Below are 21,805 nucleotides of genomic sequence, written 5' to 3' on the forward strand. Positions count from 1 at the left end.
CAATAAAGTTTACATAGCACTTGTAAAATAGGGGGGAAAATACTCACTGAGGTATGGAGAAACCAAAGGGCAGTTGTCAAGGGCTGCTTTTTGCACAGATGCTTCATTCATCAGAGTTTCTTTCTTCCCCAAAACCATGGCCTTTTTGAAATTAGCAATGAAATCCTTTGCTTTAGGAATCTCTTGAACAGCACTTACAAAATAGTTACTGGTAGCCCACCCGACCACTGTCAGGCATAAAGTAAAAAGCAGCAGTAATCGGAATTTGTAGGAAAGGTAGAAAGTCATGTGGAAGCCCATGTCTTTTATTATTACGTGAGCAAGATGTATCAGTCTGCCTCTCCGCGGGCAGGAAGCTCCAAGTACAACTTTTCTGATCCGACTGCACAACAGATGACAACTAAAGACACAAGGCCTGCTTTTGCTCCGTAGTTCTCCTCCAACAGTCTCTAGAAGGCAATCACAAAGACAGGTCTCAAAAGAATATCCTATCCTGAAATAATTCCCTTGAGCACACAGAGAAAACCCATCCCCGACAGAAGTTGACTAACAGTAATGGGTGTTCTCCTAGCAGGGTTCAGAAATGAGAAACTCAGAGATTTTAGAGGTAGAAAGTTCCAACCACATACACATCAAAGGAGTCCTCCCTGGGTCATCACCCAGGCTGGCTGTCACTTGAGAGAAAAGCCATGTCCAGATGTTGCACAGCGGAGAAAGCAGGGACTGGAAATATCCCCTTAGTTCCGAGCTGGGCACAGCCTAAAACACAGCCTGACAGTCCTCCTGGCACAGCTTTAAGAGAAAGTTAGCAACAAGTGAAATCTCCTTACGGAAAATGAGACAAAAGCTCTTTTCTGTGGGAGCTAGAAAAATGTGTCACTCAACAGGGGATGAAAAAGCGAGGCTTTTCACTAGGAGGCACTGGCACCGGTCACATCCCAATGGTCAGGGAGGCGGGGGGGCGGGGTTTGAAGAAACATCAGAAAGCGCTGACACAGGAGGCCACTCACCTGTAAGAATGCGAGGCAAAACTGTTTAAGGTCAGGAGTTCTGACTCAGACAGAAACTACAGCTCTACCACATACTGGCCATGAAACCTGGTCTTTTCTACAAGGTGGAGATAAATATAGTCCCACCCAGAGACGTTATTGTGGGACTGGCTGACCTAATGCACAGGTGGCAAATCCATTTTCCCTGTGGGCCAAATCCAGTGGCACCTTGTTTCCCCCCAGCAGCAGCACCGAGCTCTCACTTAACTGTTAAGGAGTAGTTACATTTGTACAGTCCTAAAATTACATTTGGCCCTTTGAAGGCAACCACAAGGCTGATGTGGCCCCCGGTGAAAATGAGTTTGACACCCCTGAATTCCTAATATATTCATCTATCAAGTGTTAGCCCACCTCTTGATGCACAGTAAGCACCCATGGTGACTATCACTGTTGACATTGTTACAAGTTTTGACTTTAAGTAACTCTGTATTAGTGAGGGCCAATAGGTGGACACACTGGAGGTGCAGCTGCCAGGACCATGACTCTATTATACTGTACTCACTGTCACTTGATAAACTGCCAAGCTGGTTTCACACTTCAGTATGACTCCATCTCTGAGAGGTAACTATGCTCTTAGTTACTGACGAAAATCCAGTTTCTAAGGCCACACAGGTGAAGGCCCACTCGGACTGTAGCAGGAAACCTGCCTAGACAAGCCCAGACAAGTCAGAAACACACAGTCCCTTTACTGAGCCACTAAGATAAGGGAGGGTGAGCAACTAAGTAACTAAGAAGTAAGAACAAAATAACATTGTCTGACCTTATCAGCAGCCCTGCTTTCTTGGTTCTGTATACCTGCTTCTGCCACGTAGGCTTAGTAAAATCGCTTCTGCATGCCACATTATATAAACAAGCCCCTGCCTGAGCTCGGGGCCCAGAATTTGGAGACTGCCTCCTCTGGGTCCCTGCGTAAAGTTCCACTCCATACACCTGAAAGCGGCTGAGTTGTTTTCTGTAACAGGACCATGGTGAGCACTCTAAGGTGATGAAGATGACCTGTGAGCAGCAAAGCCTGCACATCCACTCTGCATTGCCCAAATCACATCTCTCCTCTAATTCTATACATGTTATCAGAAGAATGCAGAAAGGGTAAAGCCAGAGCGCTGATAACGTCGATAGCCAAACATACCCTCAATTAAATGAATAGAATGGAGGTGAAAATATTTTCTATGCTAAGTGACAACATGGAAATGTTTATGATGAAAACTTAAGTAACAAAAAAAGAGAGAAAATAAACTCTATATGCATGCATGATTACCACTAAAATTACAGAAATAATAAAACTCTAGGGGAAAAAAATAGCCAAAAGCTAGCAATAATTGTTATCAGGAATATGGGATTGTCCAGGGGTGTATTTTTCTCTTTTCTTGTCAGAATTTTGTATGATCTACTTTGTTCTTTTATAATAAAAAGGTTTTTTTTAATGATATGTGGGGATATGATAATTTACTATGAAAAACAAAAACAAAGTCTTAGCAACTCTTAAAATGGCCTCATACTTACTGAAGGGTAGTATTTCAAAAATTTAGCTCTAGGTTGTTTGAGGGAAACATAGAAAGCATCTTTCTTTAGAAACAATGTAACAAAAGAAGTTGAAGTTCCTGCCAAGCCACAACAGATGTGATGCAGGAAGCAATTAAGCAATATGGCTTGTTTTTAGTCTGGAAGGTACCCTAAGAAATAACAGCTAAGAGCAATCTATTTGTGAATTTACTCTGTGCCATGCACTGGGGTTAAATCACTTGCATTACCTTATTGAATTCTCATCTCAACCTCATGAGGTAAAAATTATCAGTCTCCTTGTTTTATAGAGGAGAAAATGAAGGTTTAGAGAGATTAAAAGCTTTCCTCCAAACCATTCAAGTAGCAGTGGTGAAGCTGGGGCTTAAGCCCATCTGGTCAGCTCCAACACCTGGGCCTCCGCCACGCCCTCCACACGGACATTTCAATCTTTCTTTGGGGCCTGGGTGCACCCAATACAAACCCTTGAAATATGCAGGGTTTTTTCGTTTTGGTTGGTTTTTGTTTTGTGTAGTTTTCAGCAGCATTCTACCTTTCTCCCACGTCCCCCCATCCCTTTCCTTGGGCCTGTTTATTCAAATGGCTTCCTGGAGTTCTGTCTTCCCTCCAGGTAACTCTGTGGGTTCCTGGAGCCAATCAGACGACCTCTTTAGACTTAATTGCAAGAAGCTTAAATGCTAGGATTGCAATTTTTTATTAAAATTTCAGTCTTAGAAAATCTAGACTGGGAACAGTGGAGGGATGGTCCCCTGACAAGGAGACTTGCCTGCCTGAAGGGGCTTTTCTGATCACGGTGCTGCAGTGGAAAACACACACATCATCCCCCCAGCATTTTACAAAGGGTAGGAGTGTGATTTAGAGAGATTTAAAAACCCACCCAAGCAAACAGCTTGGAATAATCATAGACCCTGACTGCTGAACTGCAGCACAAGGAATTTATCCAAAGATAAGAAATTTGTTATGAAAGTAAGGAGACATTCTTAGTCAGTACTTAATGATTAGTGTTCATTGCTAACCCTGCTTATTGAGACTATGTGGGATCCAGTTAAAAATAATCACTTCTTACTTTTTCCAGTCTTGGTGCTCTCCTCGAAACTGACTCTAAGAGGAGCCGGTATGAAGGAAGTTCAAGTGTGAGGTGTCCTTGCTCCTGTGAGTGAACATCTAAAGTGTGAACAATCTGTAATACAATTGTCTTTGAAGAGAGATCTCCGGCCCAGCCTGCTTTTCAGCTAAGTGACTGAAGACAATCCCTTTAGGCATGTTTTCCCCAGCTAGAAAATAGTTTTTAAAAAATCTTAAACCAGTTACTGTAAGAATTTAATGAGATTATAGACACAAACACACCTGGTACATTCCAAGGAACATACTTATTGGAAGGAATAGTCTGAAGAAATATTTATTGACCATGATTATCAGTGTATTCATGCTCAAAGTTTACCAGAATGCTAATCGATAGTGTTCCCTCTGTAGCTACATACTAAAATACAGATGATTTTTATTTTTCATTTCTTGTTTCATTAAAAAACATAAGAATTTTTAAACAAAAGTTCTTTTAGGGCAGGTAACTCCTGGTTGAGGTTTGGGGAAAATGTTATCAGAATAGACTTATTTATAATAACATTTTAAAAACTGAGAGGCCCTGAACTCTCTCTGGAGAGTTTTCTTTTTCAGTCAAGGCTGTCTTGAAATAAAGGGACTCGTGGGCACAGAAAACAAACTCAGGTAACATGAAAGAAGTTATTTTAGGGCAAGACTCACCACCCTCTTCCTTTATAGAAGTTTGCCCTAGAGTTTGTTCAAAATGATGTTTTCATAATTTTGTTTTTCCTCTTCTCAACTCAACCCGTCTTTTCTGACCACTCGCTATTTTCAGGTGCAGTGCTGGGCACACAAAGGGAACCGAGGTATATACTCCTTACACTCCCGAGTTTATTTCGATCCTGTCTCAGACGTTCATGCCTGTGATTTGTCTGCAAATAGGCTAGCCCAACTCGAAGGTGGGGAAATAAATGAAATAAGATTGGCAAAATATTTGGAAGTACTGAAGCTAGGTAATAGGTACCTGCGGGTTCAGGTACCTATTTTCTTTTTCTCTCTAATTTTGTATATGCTTGAAATTTTTTATAATAATAAAAGAAAGAAATTTGGTAAAGAAGACAAACTACAACAAAAGGTAAATCAGCATAAGCGCTAAGTATCATTCACGGAGAATCTCCACACACACAAATTTTGTACCACCATGCAGGCATGGAGGGGGGCAGCAAGCAGGACATGAGGTATCGCCCTACAAATATTTCCTAAGTACTTATCCACTGGGAAGAAAGGATATGGTCTCCATTTGGCTGCCACAGCACAGCAACCTGATGTTTCTAAATCCACCTGGTAATCCTGAAGACACAGGCTCTCATGCCGGGCATGCCGGGGCTCCAGGTCTTACTCCCTCGGGTTTCCCTGGGGCAGCGCCAGCGCAAAGGCTGATAATTTGCCACTCCTTTCATTCCAGAAGAGTACTGAGAGCTGTTTTTTGCACATATTGTCCTACCATCCCTGGGCCTCTGGTATTCACTCTCCCAATTAGAGCTCTGTCGCCTGGTTTCTGAGTAATCACTGCCCAGACCCTAAAGAAGCAAGGGTTCCCTGGGTGGGGGGCAAGGGTGGGATAGAAATTGCAGCCATTTATATGCACACGTCATAATTTAAACTCAAAGACTGAGCTCCTAATGTGCAAAAACTGGAAGCATTTCAGGAAAGAAAATGATGCTGTAGATGAAAATCTGTAAAAAATCATATTCCTAATAGAGTAGGTCCTGGTGGGCAATCACACCTCAGGCCTGTAACTTCTTTAGTGAAAGGTTAGTGAGTAAACCCTGTCCATTGTTCTTGTGTATCTAGGTTAACATACCTGTGAAATGTCAGAAGTGATAGCCCCAAAGGCCTAACCACCCTCAAGAGAGCACTAAATCTTAACCTGTAATCCAATCTCCACCTTGCTTTCTCTCACCTTGTGTAATCTTCGTTTCCTCCTTAATCTCAAATGCACAAAAGAACCTGCAAAACTGTTATTCTCCAGCCAGACTGTTGAAACTGTTATTCTTTGAGCCAAACTGACAAGTGCTAGGAAGCAAGAGCTCAAAACACCTGAGATCTTGCTTCCTAGTGTTAGGTTAGGCCGGAATTAGATAAAATTAGCAAGGAGGAACCTGAGGCAGGCACCAGACTGTCTCAGCAAGGGAGACAGAAAAATTAGAGAAAGTACAAAGAGTGCTGAACAATATAAACCGCCCGCGTATGACCTTGTCTTTGCATGGCCTTGTCTTTGCAGAAAAGTATCCATTGTAGTAAGCAGAGATGAGTGTGTGTTTTCTCAAAATAGCCAATTGCTAACAGCCACGTCTGCTTCTGTATTTGCTTGCTTGCTTGCTTGTTTGCTCACCCCAATAAAAACCCCAAGCTGTAAGCACCAGGCGCGACTCTCACTTGCAGCCATCTTGGCACCGTGTCTCCAGAGACCCCGAGAGTTCGCCCCTGCGCAGGTAAAAACTTTGAAACTTTGGCCAATAAAGTTCCATCATAAACTCCTGAAGGCTTCCGACATTTGTTGCTCGCATTGGGGTATGTTACACTAGCACTTGTCAGTTTGGCTCAAATAAATTCTTAGAAAATTCTCTATAGGTTTGGATGTTTCTTATGTCAACAGTGGCATTGTAAATATCCATGAGTCCACAATAATAGAAATGATCAAATAAACATACTAATTCCTAGAGTTCACTCCCAGTTAATAAGGAAGCAGATGAGAAAAATCTCCATTAGGCAGACACCACTGTATTCACTGGTGCACACAAGATCCCCCAACAGGCATGAAATCAGTGAGAGAAAATTTGAGGATAAACTACACAGTCTCAAAGTTTCTCCCTCAGGATAATTATTTACTCCAAAAGAAAAGACAGTTACCTTTATAGTGGAGAAACCCAGCAGATATCACCTTAACCAAGTGATCAAGGTTAATATCACCAGTGATAAGATCTATTAAATTTCATGAATCAGTGATAATACTCTAATTGGTACTCTTGCGCAAAACCTGATTCTACAATAACTAATCAGTACTTTTTAAGAGTGTCAAAATAGCCCTGGCTGGTGTAGCTCAGTGGATTGAGCACAGGCTAGGAAACCAAAGGGTCACAAGTTTGATTCCCAGTCAGGGTACATGCCTAAGCTGCAAGCTAAATCCCCAGTAGGGGGTGTGTGAAAGGCAACCACACATTGATGTTTCTCTCCCTGTCTTTCTCCTTCCTTTCCCTTCTCTCTGGAAGAAAAAAAAAAAAAAGAGTGTCAAAAATAATTAAAGATAATGAAAGACAATGAGGATCAGACTGGAGGAGACTAAGGCGAAATAACTAAATGCAATCAGTAGGATCCTGGATAGACTATGGAAATAGAAAAAAAAATCTATTGCTACCGAGAGGGAAGGTTTGCAGCCAGAGGAGGTGCAATGAACACATCTGCCTCCCCCTCCTCACTCCACTGCTGTGCGGAGAGTTCCAGGGAGGGGGTGGCGCCCTGGGATCACCACAGAGCCCTCCTAGGTGATTGAGAACAAGAGGATCCAGATCATGATCCACCATTCCATGGTGGACCCCTTCTGCTTCCATGGTGGACCCCTTCTGCTTCCATGGTGGACCCCTTCTGCTTCCATGGTGGACCCCTTCTGCTTCCATGGTGGACCCCTTCTGCTTCCATGGTGGACCCCTTCTGCTTCCATGGTGGACCCCTTCTGCCATGGTCCCTTCCTTCCTCTCATCGGTGGCTATCCCGCTGATGCCATGATGGGTGTATAGATTGCTTTCTGTCTTTCAACAGTTCCTGAAGTACATGTTTGCGATTGTGTTGAGGAAAGCTGGATATAGTAAACGCAATCTTGGAAGCTGCTTGACTGCTGTCTTTTCTCAGACTATTCTTAAAAAGCATACCCCCAATTCATTCTGGATTGGTAGATCTGAAGTACAAAATATTTCCTTTTTAATTTCTTTTTTAATTTTATTTATTTATTTTTAGGGAGAGGGGGAGGGAGGGAAGGGAGAAGGGAAGGAAAACATCAATGTGCAGTTGTCTCTTGCATGCCCCCAACTGGGGACCTGGCCCACAACCCAGGCATGTGCCTTGACCCACAACTGAACCAGTGACCTATCAGCTTGCAATGCCCACCCCACTGAGCCACACCAGTCAGGGCTGAAATACAAAATATTTTCTAGATAAGTAATGGAACATCATCTATGATCATCTACAGAAAAGAAGCCATCAGAAGGAAACTATCAAAAAAGAAAAAAAAATGTGTATGAATTATTTTGACCAATGGTCTAATTACATCCCGTGGAATTTGTGGAGCACCTGTTTCCTGAATGTATCATTACCAGTATGGACATATTAACTTGTTGCATGAGGACTTCGCTACCACTTTACCAGAGCAAGGCGTAGATCGCATAGCAGCAAACAGCCTTTCCTACCTGCATGCCAGGTGTCTGTGTGCAGCAGAGCTTGTACGTAAAGCAAGACAGCAAGGATCTCTGAAGGAATGCTCTGGAAGAAGCTGATGGAGTGAATGGTGCACACTGACCCTCTGTGGAAGAACTTTCAGAGAGAAGAGGGTGGGATCAGTACCTGTTTAAAAACAAACCCACAGATGTCCCTTGCAATACATTTTACAGATTATATCCAAAGATTATGCAGCATATAGAGACTACAGATTCTAACTGGCCATACAGACCACACACAACTTGTGGAGGATTCAGTGCCACTCTGAAAACAGTAAAGGCATCTACTGTTTGCACTATCATGACAAAAAAATTCTCAGTGGCCTATGAGATAATTCTATTAAGACGTGGGATAAAACCAGCTTGGAATGTTTGAAAGTGTTAACACTGGCTCCTTTGTCTCCAGGACGATGAACTGTCATTGTGACTAGGGCTTCGGGCTCCACAGTGAGAGTCTGGGAGAGTAACATGGGTGAAGATGTGGACACACTGATCCACCAGACAAGGCTGTACAGCACTTCTGCTTCAGCAAGGCACTGATAGTAACCTGTTCCGATGACCTGTCTATCAGTGTGTGGGACATGGCTCCTGCCAAACTGGAATCACTTTACTCAGTGTCCCGACCAGCCACTGCACTTCTATCAGTGTAGTAGACTTTGATGGTAAGAACATCACGTCTGCCTCTAGTGACAGAACCATCAAAGTCTACAGCACCAGTACCTTCAAATTCTGAATGGGCACAAGTGAGGCCTTGCCTCTCTGCAGCTGGTTGTTAGTGGATCATCAGATAATACCACCACGCTATGGGATATTGAATGGTGCCTGTTTAAAGGCTCTAGAGGGCCATGAAGAACTAGTCCAATGCATCTGCTTTGGGAAGAAGAGGACTGTCAGCGAGGCCTATGATGGCATTACAGTTTGGGACTTAAAAAGTTGCTCTAGACCCTCAAGTCTCCGCATTGGGCTTATGCACATTGGTGGAAATTCCAGACACGTGTTTTGGCTACAGCTTGAACTGCAAATTATTAGCAGCTCTCGTGATAACACTATTTTGATTTGGGATTTCTTAAATGTGTCTCCAAGTGCCTAGAATGAGACCTGTTCTCCCTGAGAACATACACTTGCAACTCCAGGTAACAGTCTGTACTTTACCCCTTTCGGAGTTTCCTAGTCTTGAAGTACTGGCTACATGGCTACCAGCACCTAAGGGAGTTCTTCACAGCAAAGCTATGAGTTGCAATTGGTTCTAGATGCTGGGCAGAGGCAAAACTGCGTAACTCTTCAAGTACCGGCGTGTCTCACCTCCGATCTCATCCTCCACTTGGAGACTTCCTTAGGTTCACTGACTTCAAGTAGGACAGAAGCCCACTTCCTTCCTCCATCAGCAAAAAACACCGAATGCCTCAAATGTACATTGTTCATATAAAAGTATGTTCTCCAGAAGTAAATCAACAATCGAAAGAAGACTGGGCCTCTATTTCATATTGCTTTGTCTGTTATTGGTCTGCTATTAACAAAGTCATTCTTCTTCAGTAAAATGTTGGGTGCCTGCCCCTTACCCAGAATGTCCAGGTCTTTCCTTTTCAGAAGTTAACATCCCCTTTTGACGGTCCACATCATTCTGAACTGACTTGTATTAGAAATATGCTAGATAATGGAAAAATTTCTCTGGGTTGTTTCAGTAATTTTTTTTTTTTGCATTACACTTCCTTTCTGTACCATTTCTTTTAATTTAACAACTATAAGCCAGGTTATATTATCTCCAAACAAGTAATAAAGCTCTTTTCTTTTTATTAACTGTCTCTGTACCTCAACCATTTCCTGATATTTGGTAGAGTAACATTTTTACACGTTTGCCTCTGAACTTACTGTATCCACATGTAAATATAATGTACATAGTAGTTTAACCTGAAGTCAAGCCCTCCACCTCCCCCATGCCCAAGACACTAGTACAGAGTGTGTTCCCACTTAGCACTGGGCCGGGCTCAAGAACCTGATACCAGTGTCTAGAACCCTTCCTGCTGTATTCATATGGTGTTTTTATTTTGCCATTGTCATTGTGTTTGTGTGGTATGTTTTTTATGGGAATCTTGTTTTAAAATGTAATTTTGAAAGTTTAACACAAAATATTTTTATATACTTTTTAAAGGCTTTATTTCTTTATTTTTAGAAAGAGAGGGAGAAAGAGAGAAAGAAACATCAATGCAGGAGAGAAACATCTGTCGCTTGTCTGTCGCACACGCCCCAACCAGGGACCTGGCCCTGGTCCAGGCCTGCGTCCTGACCAGAAATCAAATTGGCAAAGTGAAATCAAACTTTCACTTTGTGGGAGACACTCAACCAACTAAGCCATATCAGTGAGGGCCAGAATGTTTTCTTTGTTGTGCAGTATGTACAACAGCAAGGTACCTTTTGTTGTTCTTTTCCTCACAAGTACTCCTAGTACTTACTAGTAGTCACTTCCCATAGTATTCATTTGACTTCACTGTCAAAAAATCATCATTCTGTGGGTTTGTAACCCTGGGGAGGGAAGAAGGCCCTACTGACTGAGCTTCCCGGCTTTAGAATTCATGCATTCCAGCCTTGTCAGGATGTTAGCCGGCCTGCCTGTGTGCTGGAGCCCGAGTACCAGGTCTGGCTTGTTCAGAGGCCCGTCCCGAGTGATGGGCATGCCTATGTGGTACAACGACTGAAGTTCACAAATCCCATCCTGTCATCTCTGGTGTCACCTGCTGATGTGGCCCCAGAAGGTCCTCAGAGTTCCAGAGTGCTCAGCAGACCAAATGTGTGAATGATCTCACATACTGACCGTATGTGGAAAGGATTTTGGCATCTGATTGGCACTTCTTTTCTCTTGTTCAATATCAGGTTTTGATTTGCCCCTCGCTGTTGTCTCTAAAGATCAAGGAATATCAGTAACATTTTAAAGGACCACTAAGAACTTCCTGTTAATGAAACCTCTCCCCATGCAAGCCCACTCTGCTACCAACAGGACGGTCCCTAGTCTCCGTTTTGTCCTCTGCACTGAGAACAGTGTGGGTATGTGGTTCATTCATTGGTTGGCTTTGCCTTTTCCTTTTAAAAAAAAAAACACATTCCAACTGTAATTGAACAATAAAATAATAACTTAAATAAATAAAATACATTCCCACATGTTACAAGATAATTCCTGTTTTTAAGAAGCTGAGTCTAAAAAAAAAAAAAAAGAAGAAGCTGAGTCTAAAAGTATAAAGAAAACAGTCCTGGCCAGAGAGCTCAGTTGGTTAGAGTGTTTGTCACAATGCTCCAAGGCTGCAGGTTTGATCCCCAGCAAGGGCACACACAGAAATCAACCAATGACAACAAATCGATCTTGATCTCTCTCTCTCTCTCTCTCAAAAAAAAAATCAATAAATTAAAAATAAATAACTAAAGACAAAGGGGTAACAAAATAAGCCTCCAAGCATCAGGCTGATGTTGTAAGCTTGACAGTAGTTGTGAAGTGACTTAACTTTTGCCACTCTTCATTTTACACTGTTACCAGCAAACTGCTTAGGAGAGTCCCAGGGAGGGGAGAAAATACAAGGCAGAAAGAAATCCTTCTGATTTCAGGGACTTTCTGTTGTCATTTAATATGAAGTTCTTGTTCCTTGGGAAATCAAGGCATTTGAATATGCACACCACCTTTGAATAGTGCCTCCTAAATTACAGCAGGGGACTTTGGCACCCGAAAAATTCTAACTTCCTAGGATTATAGCAGTAATTTGCAACTACAAATCACTGCTTTATCATGTATTAAAGCACCAGGATGGTCTGATTCTAACTTGTTAATGAATAATGTTTGCCAACTATCCATTTGAAATAAATTCGTGTCTGAACAACTATCAAAACTGTTAAATTGTACAGATATCATTCATGACAGCCTTGTACTATAGAATGTGCTTAATAAAAAACAAAAAGTTGACCTTTGTCTAAAAAATTGCTCAATGGTGTCAATAAATCAAGTATGAATATTATGCAGTGCATCTAATCTGGCTTCATGTAATTGTTACCTCAGCTACTAATTCAAAGCCAAGACTCTTACTAAAGCATTGTAATACTCTGAAAAAATGTTATCATTAGCAGAAAAACTGATGAAATTCAAATAAGGTCTGTAGTTAATTATACTGATAACTGAACCATGGTTATATAAGGGGTTACATTAAAGGAAGTTGAGTGAATTCTCTATATTTTTTCAACTTGTCTCTAAGTCTAAAATTAATTAAAAGTTAAAAAAAAAGTTGGAGACTAAGTATAATCCAACATATGACAGTAAAACTAATTTAATTCTCTACGAGAATCTCTGATTTTTATATTCCTATGACCTGACACATAGCCAGTGCTAACTTTGGTAAATAATAAATTACTTCGTAGGATATGCTCATTAAAATACTTAAGGACACTACTAAAACAGATGAAATGCAAAACAGAAGGGGGAAGAGGAGGAGGAAAACAATGATTAAAATGATTAATTAGGAAAGGGGAAAATTAACTGGGAGTAAAATTACATTTTGGGGAGTTTTTAGAAAACCGAAAGGCTCTCCTCCGCCCCACCCTGCCCCACCCCCATGCTAGCACCCTTCAGTCTCCAGCACTTTCCTGAAGCTCCATCTCTAATAAATGGCACTTTCTTTTGGCCATGCCCACCGCCTTCTGCTCCTCTGCCACTGAGCACTCCAACGCAGTGCCCCTCTCTCCTGACTCTGAGTACTTCATTTGCATCCTCCTCCCTAAACCCACAGCGCACAGTGCAGCATCTGGGCAAGAGATACCGATGACCCCGCATGGCCCATTTTACAGCAAGAGCTGTCATGCAATGGTCAGGTAACGAAGTAAATTTAACAAGGGAAGGACTGAAACTGTTATATGCAGTATAGGCTATGCAGCATAACAGAATGTATAGGAATTTGTAATAGGAGATTTTAATGGAGATTCAATGTGTATTTATGCGTCATTGTCAGCTGTCCCAGAGAGCCCTGCAGTGGGGTCAGAGTTCCCTTTCTGCAGTCATTAGGGACACCTCAATGAGAAGGTTTGAGAAGGCCTCCAGTAATGGGGAAAAAAGGACTAAAGTCACAAAAAGCTGAGTTCAAATCTTAATAGACATATAAATGGCTTTGGACAAGTGACCCAAATTTCTGAGTGTCTTTTGCCATTAATGCAAAAAGCATTTTTCAAAACGTGGTTCCAAGAATGCTTATAATACCTAATACAGAGGGCAGTTTGTTAAAATTGCAGGTTCCTAGCTAGGACTTACTCTCAGAGCAGCTGGGCCTGGGACTCAGGAAAATGAATTTTTAACAAGCTCCTCAGGTTATTCTTACATGCATTAAAGTTTGAGAACCACTGAAATAAGAGAATGAGCCTGAAATGTAATAGATCCTTCAGAAATGTTAACTTTCCTTCTAATTAGGAAAAGCTATAAGGACATGTGAAAATCAGACTTCACAAGTGCATATCAATAACTTTTGACATCAACCAACATCACTAAAATAACAAAAACTGAAAGGAATCAGTGTTACTGTTAAGGAGCTGATTTTATTACCTACAGAACCTCCATATAATGGAACATATGCTTTCATTAAAATTTACCTGAGAAAGTGTTCATAATAACTAAGTGAAAAAATATATATAAAAATGTAGATAGAATATAATCCCAATTATGCTATACATGTGTGGTACTCATGTGTTTTAAACGTAAAATGCCAGAAATAATTACTAGTGGTTATTTCTTAATTGCAGAATTAAGAAAACTTTGTTTCTTCTATATCTTGTAATTTTTCTAAAATGGGGTTTCTAATTTTTGTCAAAGAAACAACTTTTGTAAATTTAGAAAAGTTGTTTCTTTTATGATCATAAACAATTATTTTTTCAGGTAAAATGACTCCATAATTTTCCTTTAAAATTTAAAGATGACACAACAGATGGGGAGTATAACTTTCAGTTACATTAATTTGGCAGCAATTCACTCCAATAACCTTCAAGTAAATCTGTTCTAAAGCAACCTCAACAAACCCAAATCTCAAAAAAACAAACAAAAATCCTCAGAGGTTATCAATAATTTTCAATGCCAGAAATCCTGTGGTCTCTGTATGAAATTACTATTCCGAAACTCCACCCCCGAGAGTTTTATTTCAAAGGCTTGAGGTGAGGCCAGGGAATCCATATTTTCAACAGCAAGCCAGGTTGGTATGAGAAACCATTGTTCATTGATGGCTTAAAAAAAGAGAAGAAAACCACCACCAATACGCTTTGATGTTTCCACTCTGAATAAAAGATCTTCAAAGGCATGGTTAGTTCCTAAATCACTTGCATGCCTCTCTGGAGAAAGTACACATTAAAAAAATACTCAATTTAATGTAGATACTAAATACTTATTCTATCAAGTGGCATATAAAATGTAATTAATACAGTAAAGCTAGTTTTAATCCCTCCCCCAAGATTATGTGGTCTAACAGTCCAGTACTTCCCTTTAACAGATGTTTTTGATCAGATCAAAGCATTGATCATGAAATTTTTCGAAATTTCATGGAGTTTAAAGGACAACTCTGCTCCAGAAGATAAAATTCCAAAAAGATAAACTGTGGTCCAATACAGCGTTATCTCATCCCCCTCGAGTTACATTCCATAACGCCTGCCCAGCCCAGGTGCCTAAAATCACCCTCCACTTCTCCTTTTAAGCCCAGTTCCTCAATCAAGACCCTTAATCCTATTCTTTCCTAGTCAAGATTTCTTGATTTTCTTACACTTTCAATATATTATTTTCTTTTCTTTAAATATTTAAAAATTCAACAACGGAAAACTTTGCTCAACCCTCAAATTACAATCTTCTTCCTCGTTTTCATCCCCAAACAGCTTACAAAGGTCTCCCTGTGTCCTGCCTGCCTCAAGGTTCTCCTGCGTCACCCACTCCTGAACAGCCCAACCCAGCACACGCCCACTCGGTTGACAACTGCAGTCCTAAAGCTACCGACCCAAAGGCCTTTCTCTTCTCAGGCCCGGTCCTCCAGAACTTTTCTTTTTCCAAACCTAGGTTAAGCAAGGCCTTGTCTAATGCAAGACCCAATAAACATCAACAGCCGTGGATGGAAGCAGAGCCTAGGAGAAGGTGCCTCCAGAAGTACTTCATTTTTACATTCTTTTTCAATTACACTTGATAGTATTATATTAGGTTCAGGTGTACAACATCGTAGTTAGGGTATAACTTACAAGTGATTCCCCCTCCACGAGTCTGGTGCCCACCTGGCACCATACATACTTATCACACTAGTACTGACTACATTCCCTATGCTGTAGATTACATCCCAGTGACTTTTTAGTGACTACCACTTTGTATTAAGTACTTTAAGATCCAGAAGCCTCTCACAACCCCTGCAGGCCCCCAGGTTGGGGTCAACTGTCAATTCTGTAGTAAAAACTCCGGAGAAAGAGGACTCCAGCGAAGAAGAGGCTTTTTCATGTCGATGCTGCCGCTGGGGGAGAGCCCAGAACCGTGAAGCCGGGCCTGGAAGTGAGAGTGAGGGACCCCCGAATCTCTTCCTACCAGGCAGCTTCTCCGCCAGGCTCCCAGCCGGCGGCAGAGGGGCACCGCTGCGGTGCCCACACCTGAGCCGGTGCTTCCCACCCAGCTCGGCCTCTGCAGGCCCGGCCACTCGTGCTGAGGCAGGACAGCCCCACCAAAGCCGGGCCGCACCAGCCCAGGTGCCCCAGCCCACGCCCCCAGCCCTACCTCGAACCCGCAGCCCTGCGGGAGATGCCCACGCGCCTCCTGCTCTGGAGGTGCCAAAGCCCGCGTACTCACCCCAGACGCCTTGGTCAGCACCGCCGGGAGAAAGAAGAGGCGGTAGGAACCGGCGATGGGACCTCCGGGCCTTCTGAGCCTGGCTGGGGAGCGCCGGCTCCGCCCCCTGCCGGTCAAATCGGTCGCTACGGCGCTGCCCTGGGGGGCGGAGCGGCGGGTTCCTCCCCACGCCTGGCGCTCCGCCCCAGGTCAGAAGGAGCAGACCGGCGCTGAAGGGAGAACCCAGAGAGCGAAGGAGACTTGGACAGTTTGTCGCTTAATTGATCTTAAAGTCTTGAGCCAATACTGTGATAGGTGCTGGGCGCCTCCTCAATTCCATTCAAGTAAATGCTCACGAAACACGGGGAAGAACACCCACGCCTGAGCCCCCCCCCCCCCCAAGCCAAGACCGTGGAAGAGCACTGAAGAGTTGCAAGTGCCCTGCGCTACACGAACAAACAGTGGAAACCCGCTCTGGAGGAAGCGTCCTTTATTTAGTCCCACAGGATTCAAGCAAATACAAGTTCACAATTTTTTTTTTAATTAGGCACAAGGGGCCCCACAAAAGTGTCAGTTAGCAGAACTAATACCCAACAGATTCAGACTCCCCCTCCCCCAAGGATATCGGATGTTAGAATTGTCAAACACAATATAGAAGAGGCTTTTTTTTTTCTTTCTGAAAATTTTAAAGAAAAAAATAGTAACTCCCTAGAAATGACCAGTTACAATGGGGACAGAGTACCATTACATTGGAGAAATCTGGCAGATACCACCTTTACCAAGTATTCAAAGTTCATTTAACCAATAGTATAATTTGGCATCACACATGAGGTAATGCTCTGAGGATGTGACATCACCTTTGTTGTACTTCTGCCAAAAATACACTGGCGGGCACACAAATTAAGGGGTATTATACAAAATAACTGGTCCATACACTTCAAAAAATGTCAATGTCATGAAATACAAGAAAAGATGAACTGTTTCAGATGAAAGGACACTAGGACTTTTGACATCTAAATTCCTGCACTGGAAAAAATTGCTACACAGTATTGAGACAACTGGCATTGAATATGTACAGTGTGGTAGATCAAAAATAGCCTTGAATTCTTCAATATTCCTCTCACTGAGAAATGGGGATATATTTCCCATCCATTTTTTTTATCCTCACCAGAGGACATATTTTTTTCATTGCTTCTAGAGAAAGAGAGGGAGGGAGACAGACATCAGTGTGAAAGAGAAGCAGTGATTGTTTGCCTCCCCCGTGTGCCCAGACAGACGACTGGGCGTGTCTGGACTGTGGATGGCTGGTATCCAGGCTGGGACAGAGAATCAACTACAGTCTAGGTATGTGCCCTGACTGGGAAGCAAACCTGCAACCTGAGGATGCTCCAACTAGCTGAACCACAGGGCCGGGGCTTTCCCATCTGTTTAAATCTGAGCTGGTCTGTGACTGCTTTGACAAATGAAGTAAAGTGGAAGTGAAGCTATGCCAATTTTGAATTCAACCTTTAAGGAGCACTTTCTGCTTCCTCTTCCACTGTATTTTGTCAAAGCAGTCACACGGCAGCTCAGACTTAAAGGATAAATATGGCCTAATTTCTCAGTGAGAGAAATGCCAAAGAATTCAAGGTTATTTTTAATCTACAACACTATACATACTCATTTCCAGTTATTTCAATAATATACTTTATAGCAACTTTTTTCCAATCTGAGACCACACATAAAGAAATCCTCTTAATCTCTGTTATGGGTTGTATTCCCCTCTACCCACCCAACCACCACCACTTGTTGTTGAAGTCCTAACTCCCGCTACCTCAGATTGTGACTATATTTGAAAACTGGGCCTTTAAAGAGGTCGTTAAGTTGAAAACTGGGACCTAATTCAATGTGACTGGAGTCTTTATAAAGAAGAGGAGATTCAGACACAAACAGCACGGACAGAGGATGGCCATGTGAGGAAAAAGGAGAAGGTGGCCACCCGCAAGCCAAGGAAAGAAGCTTCACAACAAGTCAAATCTGTTAACAACTTCATCTTGGACTTCTAGCCTCCAGTATTACGAGGGGGGGAAAACTCTTCTGTTGTTTAAGCCACAACCAGTCTGTGGTATTCTGTTATGTCAGCCTTAGCAAATTAGGATCATCTCTTTTCATCTGAAATAGTTTATCTTTCTTTGTCTTTCGTGACACTGACATTTTTGCAGTGTACAAGCCAGTTGTTTTATAGAATATTCCTTACTTTGGGCTTGTCTGATAGTTTCCCCATGATTAAATTCCGAGTATGCACTTTGGGCAGAAGTAAGACAAAGGTGATATTAAGTCCTCATGGTGTCATCTCACATGTGATGTGAATTTGTATTATTGGTGACCTCAAGAACCATTTGTTTCCGAGCCAGGTGGCTCAGTTGGTTGGAGCACTGTCCTGTACACCAAACAGTTCCAGGTTTGATCCCTGGTCAGAGCACATACCTAGGTTGCAAGTCTGATCCCCAGTCAGGGGGCCTGTGGGAGGCAACCGATCAATGTTTCTCTCTAGCGTAGATGTTTCTCTCTCTCTCTCTGTCTCCAAAATCAGTAAACATATTCTTGTCTAAAGGTTGAAGGGGGAAAAAAAAACTTTAAAAAATCCTTAAAAAAAAAGAATCACTTGTTCTTGGAACTGTGAGCCACCACGTAAGAAGCCCAGCTACCCTGAGGCTGCCATGCTGTGAGAAAGCCCATGCTGGCCATTTGGAAAAGCCAAGAGATGCCCAGCCTCCTCCCAGCTGTTCCAGTCCCTAACCACTCAGAGTCACTCCTGGCAGAGGCTTCAGGCTTCATAGAACAGACGTCATGAGCCATGCCCGAATACCTGCCATACCTGAATTCCTGACCCACAGAATCATGAGATATAATAATAATAAATTGTTTTAAGTCTCTATAGCAGTAGATAATCAAAGAAGACTACATATCATATGATAATATCATATCAACATTAAATTTCTTGAATGTGGATGTTATATTGTGGTTAATAGAAAAGTGACTTATTGAGAATTGTTTAACTAAGTGTCAAGATGTCTGAAATTTCTCCCAAATGATGTATTTAAAGTGTGTGTGTATAAAAGAAAGAAAAAGAGAGAGAAAATGTAGCCAATTGTTACATTCGATGAATATAGACAAGGTGTATACAGGTATTCCTTGGATAATTTTTACAAGTTTTCTAAGCCTTGAACTTTTTTTAAGTGGAAATTAAAAAGAAAGAAAGGGTTAAATCTCAAAGAGGAAAAAGCAGTAACTAGATTTCCCCTTCTAGATGGGAAATCAAGTTTTCTTCAAGATGAAGTTAACAGGGACCAGATGTACCATTCCAACTAAAGCATCTGAAAAAAAAAGACAAAATATATAAAATAACAGTTTTCAAAATATTCTATATCAGGCAACAAAGAACAATGATCTCTGAGACACAGGGAAAGAAAGAAGGTGCATCTTACAACTGTCCCACTGTACATGGTGAGAGTTTCCAAGCCGTGAGAGTGAGGGATCCTAAGACAGGCTAGTGCACTCCCTGCGTTGAAGAGACAGAACCAGAGTCGGGGAGAGGAAAGCAGCTAGAGGTCACAGGACAGACTAACAAAGACAGAATACCAGAGATCTGCAAAGAGTGTCCCCTTGAGGACTTGTGATCAATACATGCACAGAAGGAAACTGTCCTAGGCCAGTGAAAAGAACCACCTGTGAGGACTAAAGGGCTAGTTCCTGTCACTCGTCCTGGATTCAGAATAGTACTTTGCCAGGGTCCAGCCTTGGCAGGTTTCAGGGTCCCCAAAGGATAGACAGCGCAGGCGATGAATGAAGAGTCAGACACCTGATTGGATGCTGGAGAACAGCCAGCCTCTGTGGGTCTGACCGAACTCACAGAGTTTGATTTAAGCTTTATTTTCGTAGAGATTGTTACATAACATTAAAGGAACAGGTGCATGGCATGATCAGTTAAGCAGAAAAAATCAATACAGAGGTAACTAGGAAAAGTACAGAAAATTCCATTAATTCAGTTATGTTAAGCAGAGGTTATTTTGACAAGGAGAGCCATCAATCAGACAATTAGAAATAGCTGTATATACAGGGTTTTAAATGTCTTATTGATGAATAGATGTTTGTTAAAGTTCTTATAATTTGGCATGGGTCAAAAGGATACCCTAGACTGAACAGTGGTTATAGAAAATTTATCACAAGGCCTTTGTGGTGTCTAACTTAGCTATCTGTCTTCTTCTCTAGAATCTTTCTGTACTTTGGCCTCTAACTCCTTAGTAATTGTTTCTACATGCTTCGTTTTTAATAGTTAATCAGCTTCTCCCGCTTCTTTACCTGTCTAATTCCATTAATGTATATTCCTGTCCAACGTAGAGGAGGGGCTGTTACTTTATCAGCTTTTAGACGTTCAGGGGCTACCCCATCGGGGGGGGGGGACATTTGTTCTATGGCCAAGAAATCATTTTGTACAACCTCATTGGAATTCTGTGGATCATTGGACCTGAAATACAGGTGTCTAAAAATCCCACCACCTATGAATTGCAAAGACAAACATGCAAGGAGAGATAGACAGGAAATCCAGCCACAGTTACCTCCGCTGTGCAGATGCATCTCATCCGTCCAGACTGTGTCAAGGGACGGCTGTTGGTCTGCTCCCAACAGCACTTATTTCCATCGGCCGGACTGGAAAAAGTCAAAATTCACAAGACATTGGGAAGAGTGGTCAGGTAAGTCTTGCCTCACCAGCAGAGAAAAATTAGCTCTGCAGTGAGCACTGCTCCAAATCTGCCTACTATACTCTAAAAGCAAGACCCAAAAGGACCAACTGTATCCAAATCACTTGTGTCTCCCAGAACCAGTTCAAAATGATTTATAGAGCTACAAAAATATCCAGCACCCAACAAGGTAAAATTTGCAATGTCTGACACCAAAACAAAGTTTAACAGTTATAAAAGGAAGCAGGAAACCACAACTGAGAGGCAGAGAAACACAATGGACAAATAATCAGACAAAAGTGGCCCAGAACTGGCATAGATGTTAGAATTAAGAGAGAAGAACATTAAGACAGTTACTATGATGGTATATTCAAACTGTTAGAGACATAGAAGATGCAAAGAAAAACCCAAATTGAACTTTGAGAGATTAAAGCAAAATGCATGGTAATAACATAGAAGGCCGAGGGGGGTAGCCATTCTCTTCTAAGTTTCTCATACTATACGCGTAGTGGTGGGACACACTTTGAGGTGGCCTGTGCTACATAAATGTGCACACCATAAACCCTTGGCAACTGCTAAAATAACAAATAAAGGTGCATAGCATAACTAGTGGCAAAGGAGATAAAATCATATCAAAAAAGAAATTCAGTTAATCCAAAATAAGGTAGAAAACAGGAAAGGAGAAAGCAACAAAAGGGACAAATAGAAAATAAATAATAAGACGACATAGTCCAACTTCACCACATTAATAGTCATATTAAATGTAAAGGTTTAAACACTCTGATTATAAGGCAGAGATTATCATATACATAAAGAAGCAAGGCCTGACTACAAAGAAGCAACGCTGCCTACAAAAATGAAAACTAATATAATAAATAGTCTAAAAGTAAAAGAATAAAAATAGATCACCATGCTAATACTCATCAAAAAGAAACAAGATTAGCTATTTTAAAATCAAAGTAAAGAATATAACTAGGGATAAAGAAGGTCATTGGAACCTTAAAAGGATAAAAGGGTCCATTCATCAAAAGGATATAATGATCCTAATATTTATGAACCTAATAATAGCACTTCAAGACACATAAAGTAAAAACTGGTAGAACTGCACGAGAAATAGAAAAATTCACAATTACAGTCAAAGGGTCCAACACTCCTATCTCAATAATTGCTAGACCAAGTATGCAA

General features: G+C 41.7%; 1 protein-coding gene and 1 pseudogene across 3 annotated transcripts in view; one reads left to right on the plus strand and one right to left on the minus strand.

The window, feature by feature from the left end:
- B4GALT4 (beta-1,4-galactosyltransferase 4) overlaps positions 1-16,012 on the minus strand; it is a 47,737-nt gene extending 31,725 nt beyond the window's left edge. Inside the window, exons 1-3 of one of the 3 annotated variants that reach the window (XM_037158793.2) lie at positions 15,921-16,012; positions 8,075-8,198; positions 48-449 (exon numbers count right to left, since the gene is read on the minus strand). In XM_037158793.2, the coding sequence (XP_037014688.2) occupies positions 48-300 (253 nt within the window). In that variant the 5' untranslated portion in view covers positions 301-449; positions 8,075-8,198; positions 15,921-16,012. Of the gene's footprint in view, positions 1-47; positions 450-8,074; positions 8,199-15,920 lie in introns of those variants that run through there. The other 2 variants (XM_037158795.2, XR_008391131.1) reach the window with 2 other exon arrangements.
- LOC119059182 (F-box/WD repeat-containing protein 11-like) lies at positions 7,184-9,191 on the plus strand (annotated as a pseudogene).
- Positions 16,013-21,805: the final 5,793 nt, after the last annotated feature.

Source organism: Artibeus jamaicensis, unplaced genomic scaffold (genome assembly GCF_021234435.1).
Source record: "Artibeus jamaicensis isolate MK-2021 breed Jamaican fruit bat unplaced genomic scaffold, CSHL_Jam_final contig_3126, whole genome shotgun sequence".
Classification (NCBI taxonomy): domain Eukaryota; kingdom Metazoa; phylum Chordata; class Mammalia; order Chiroptera; family Phyllostomidae; genus Artibeus; species Artibeus jamaicensis.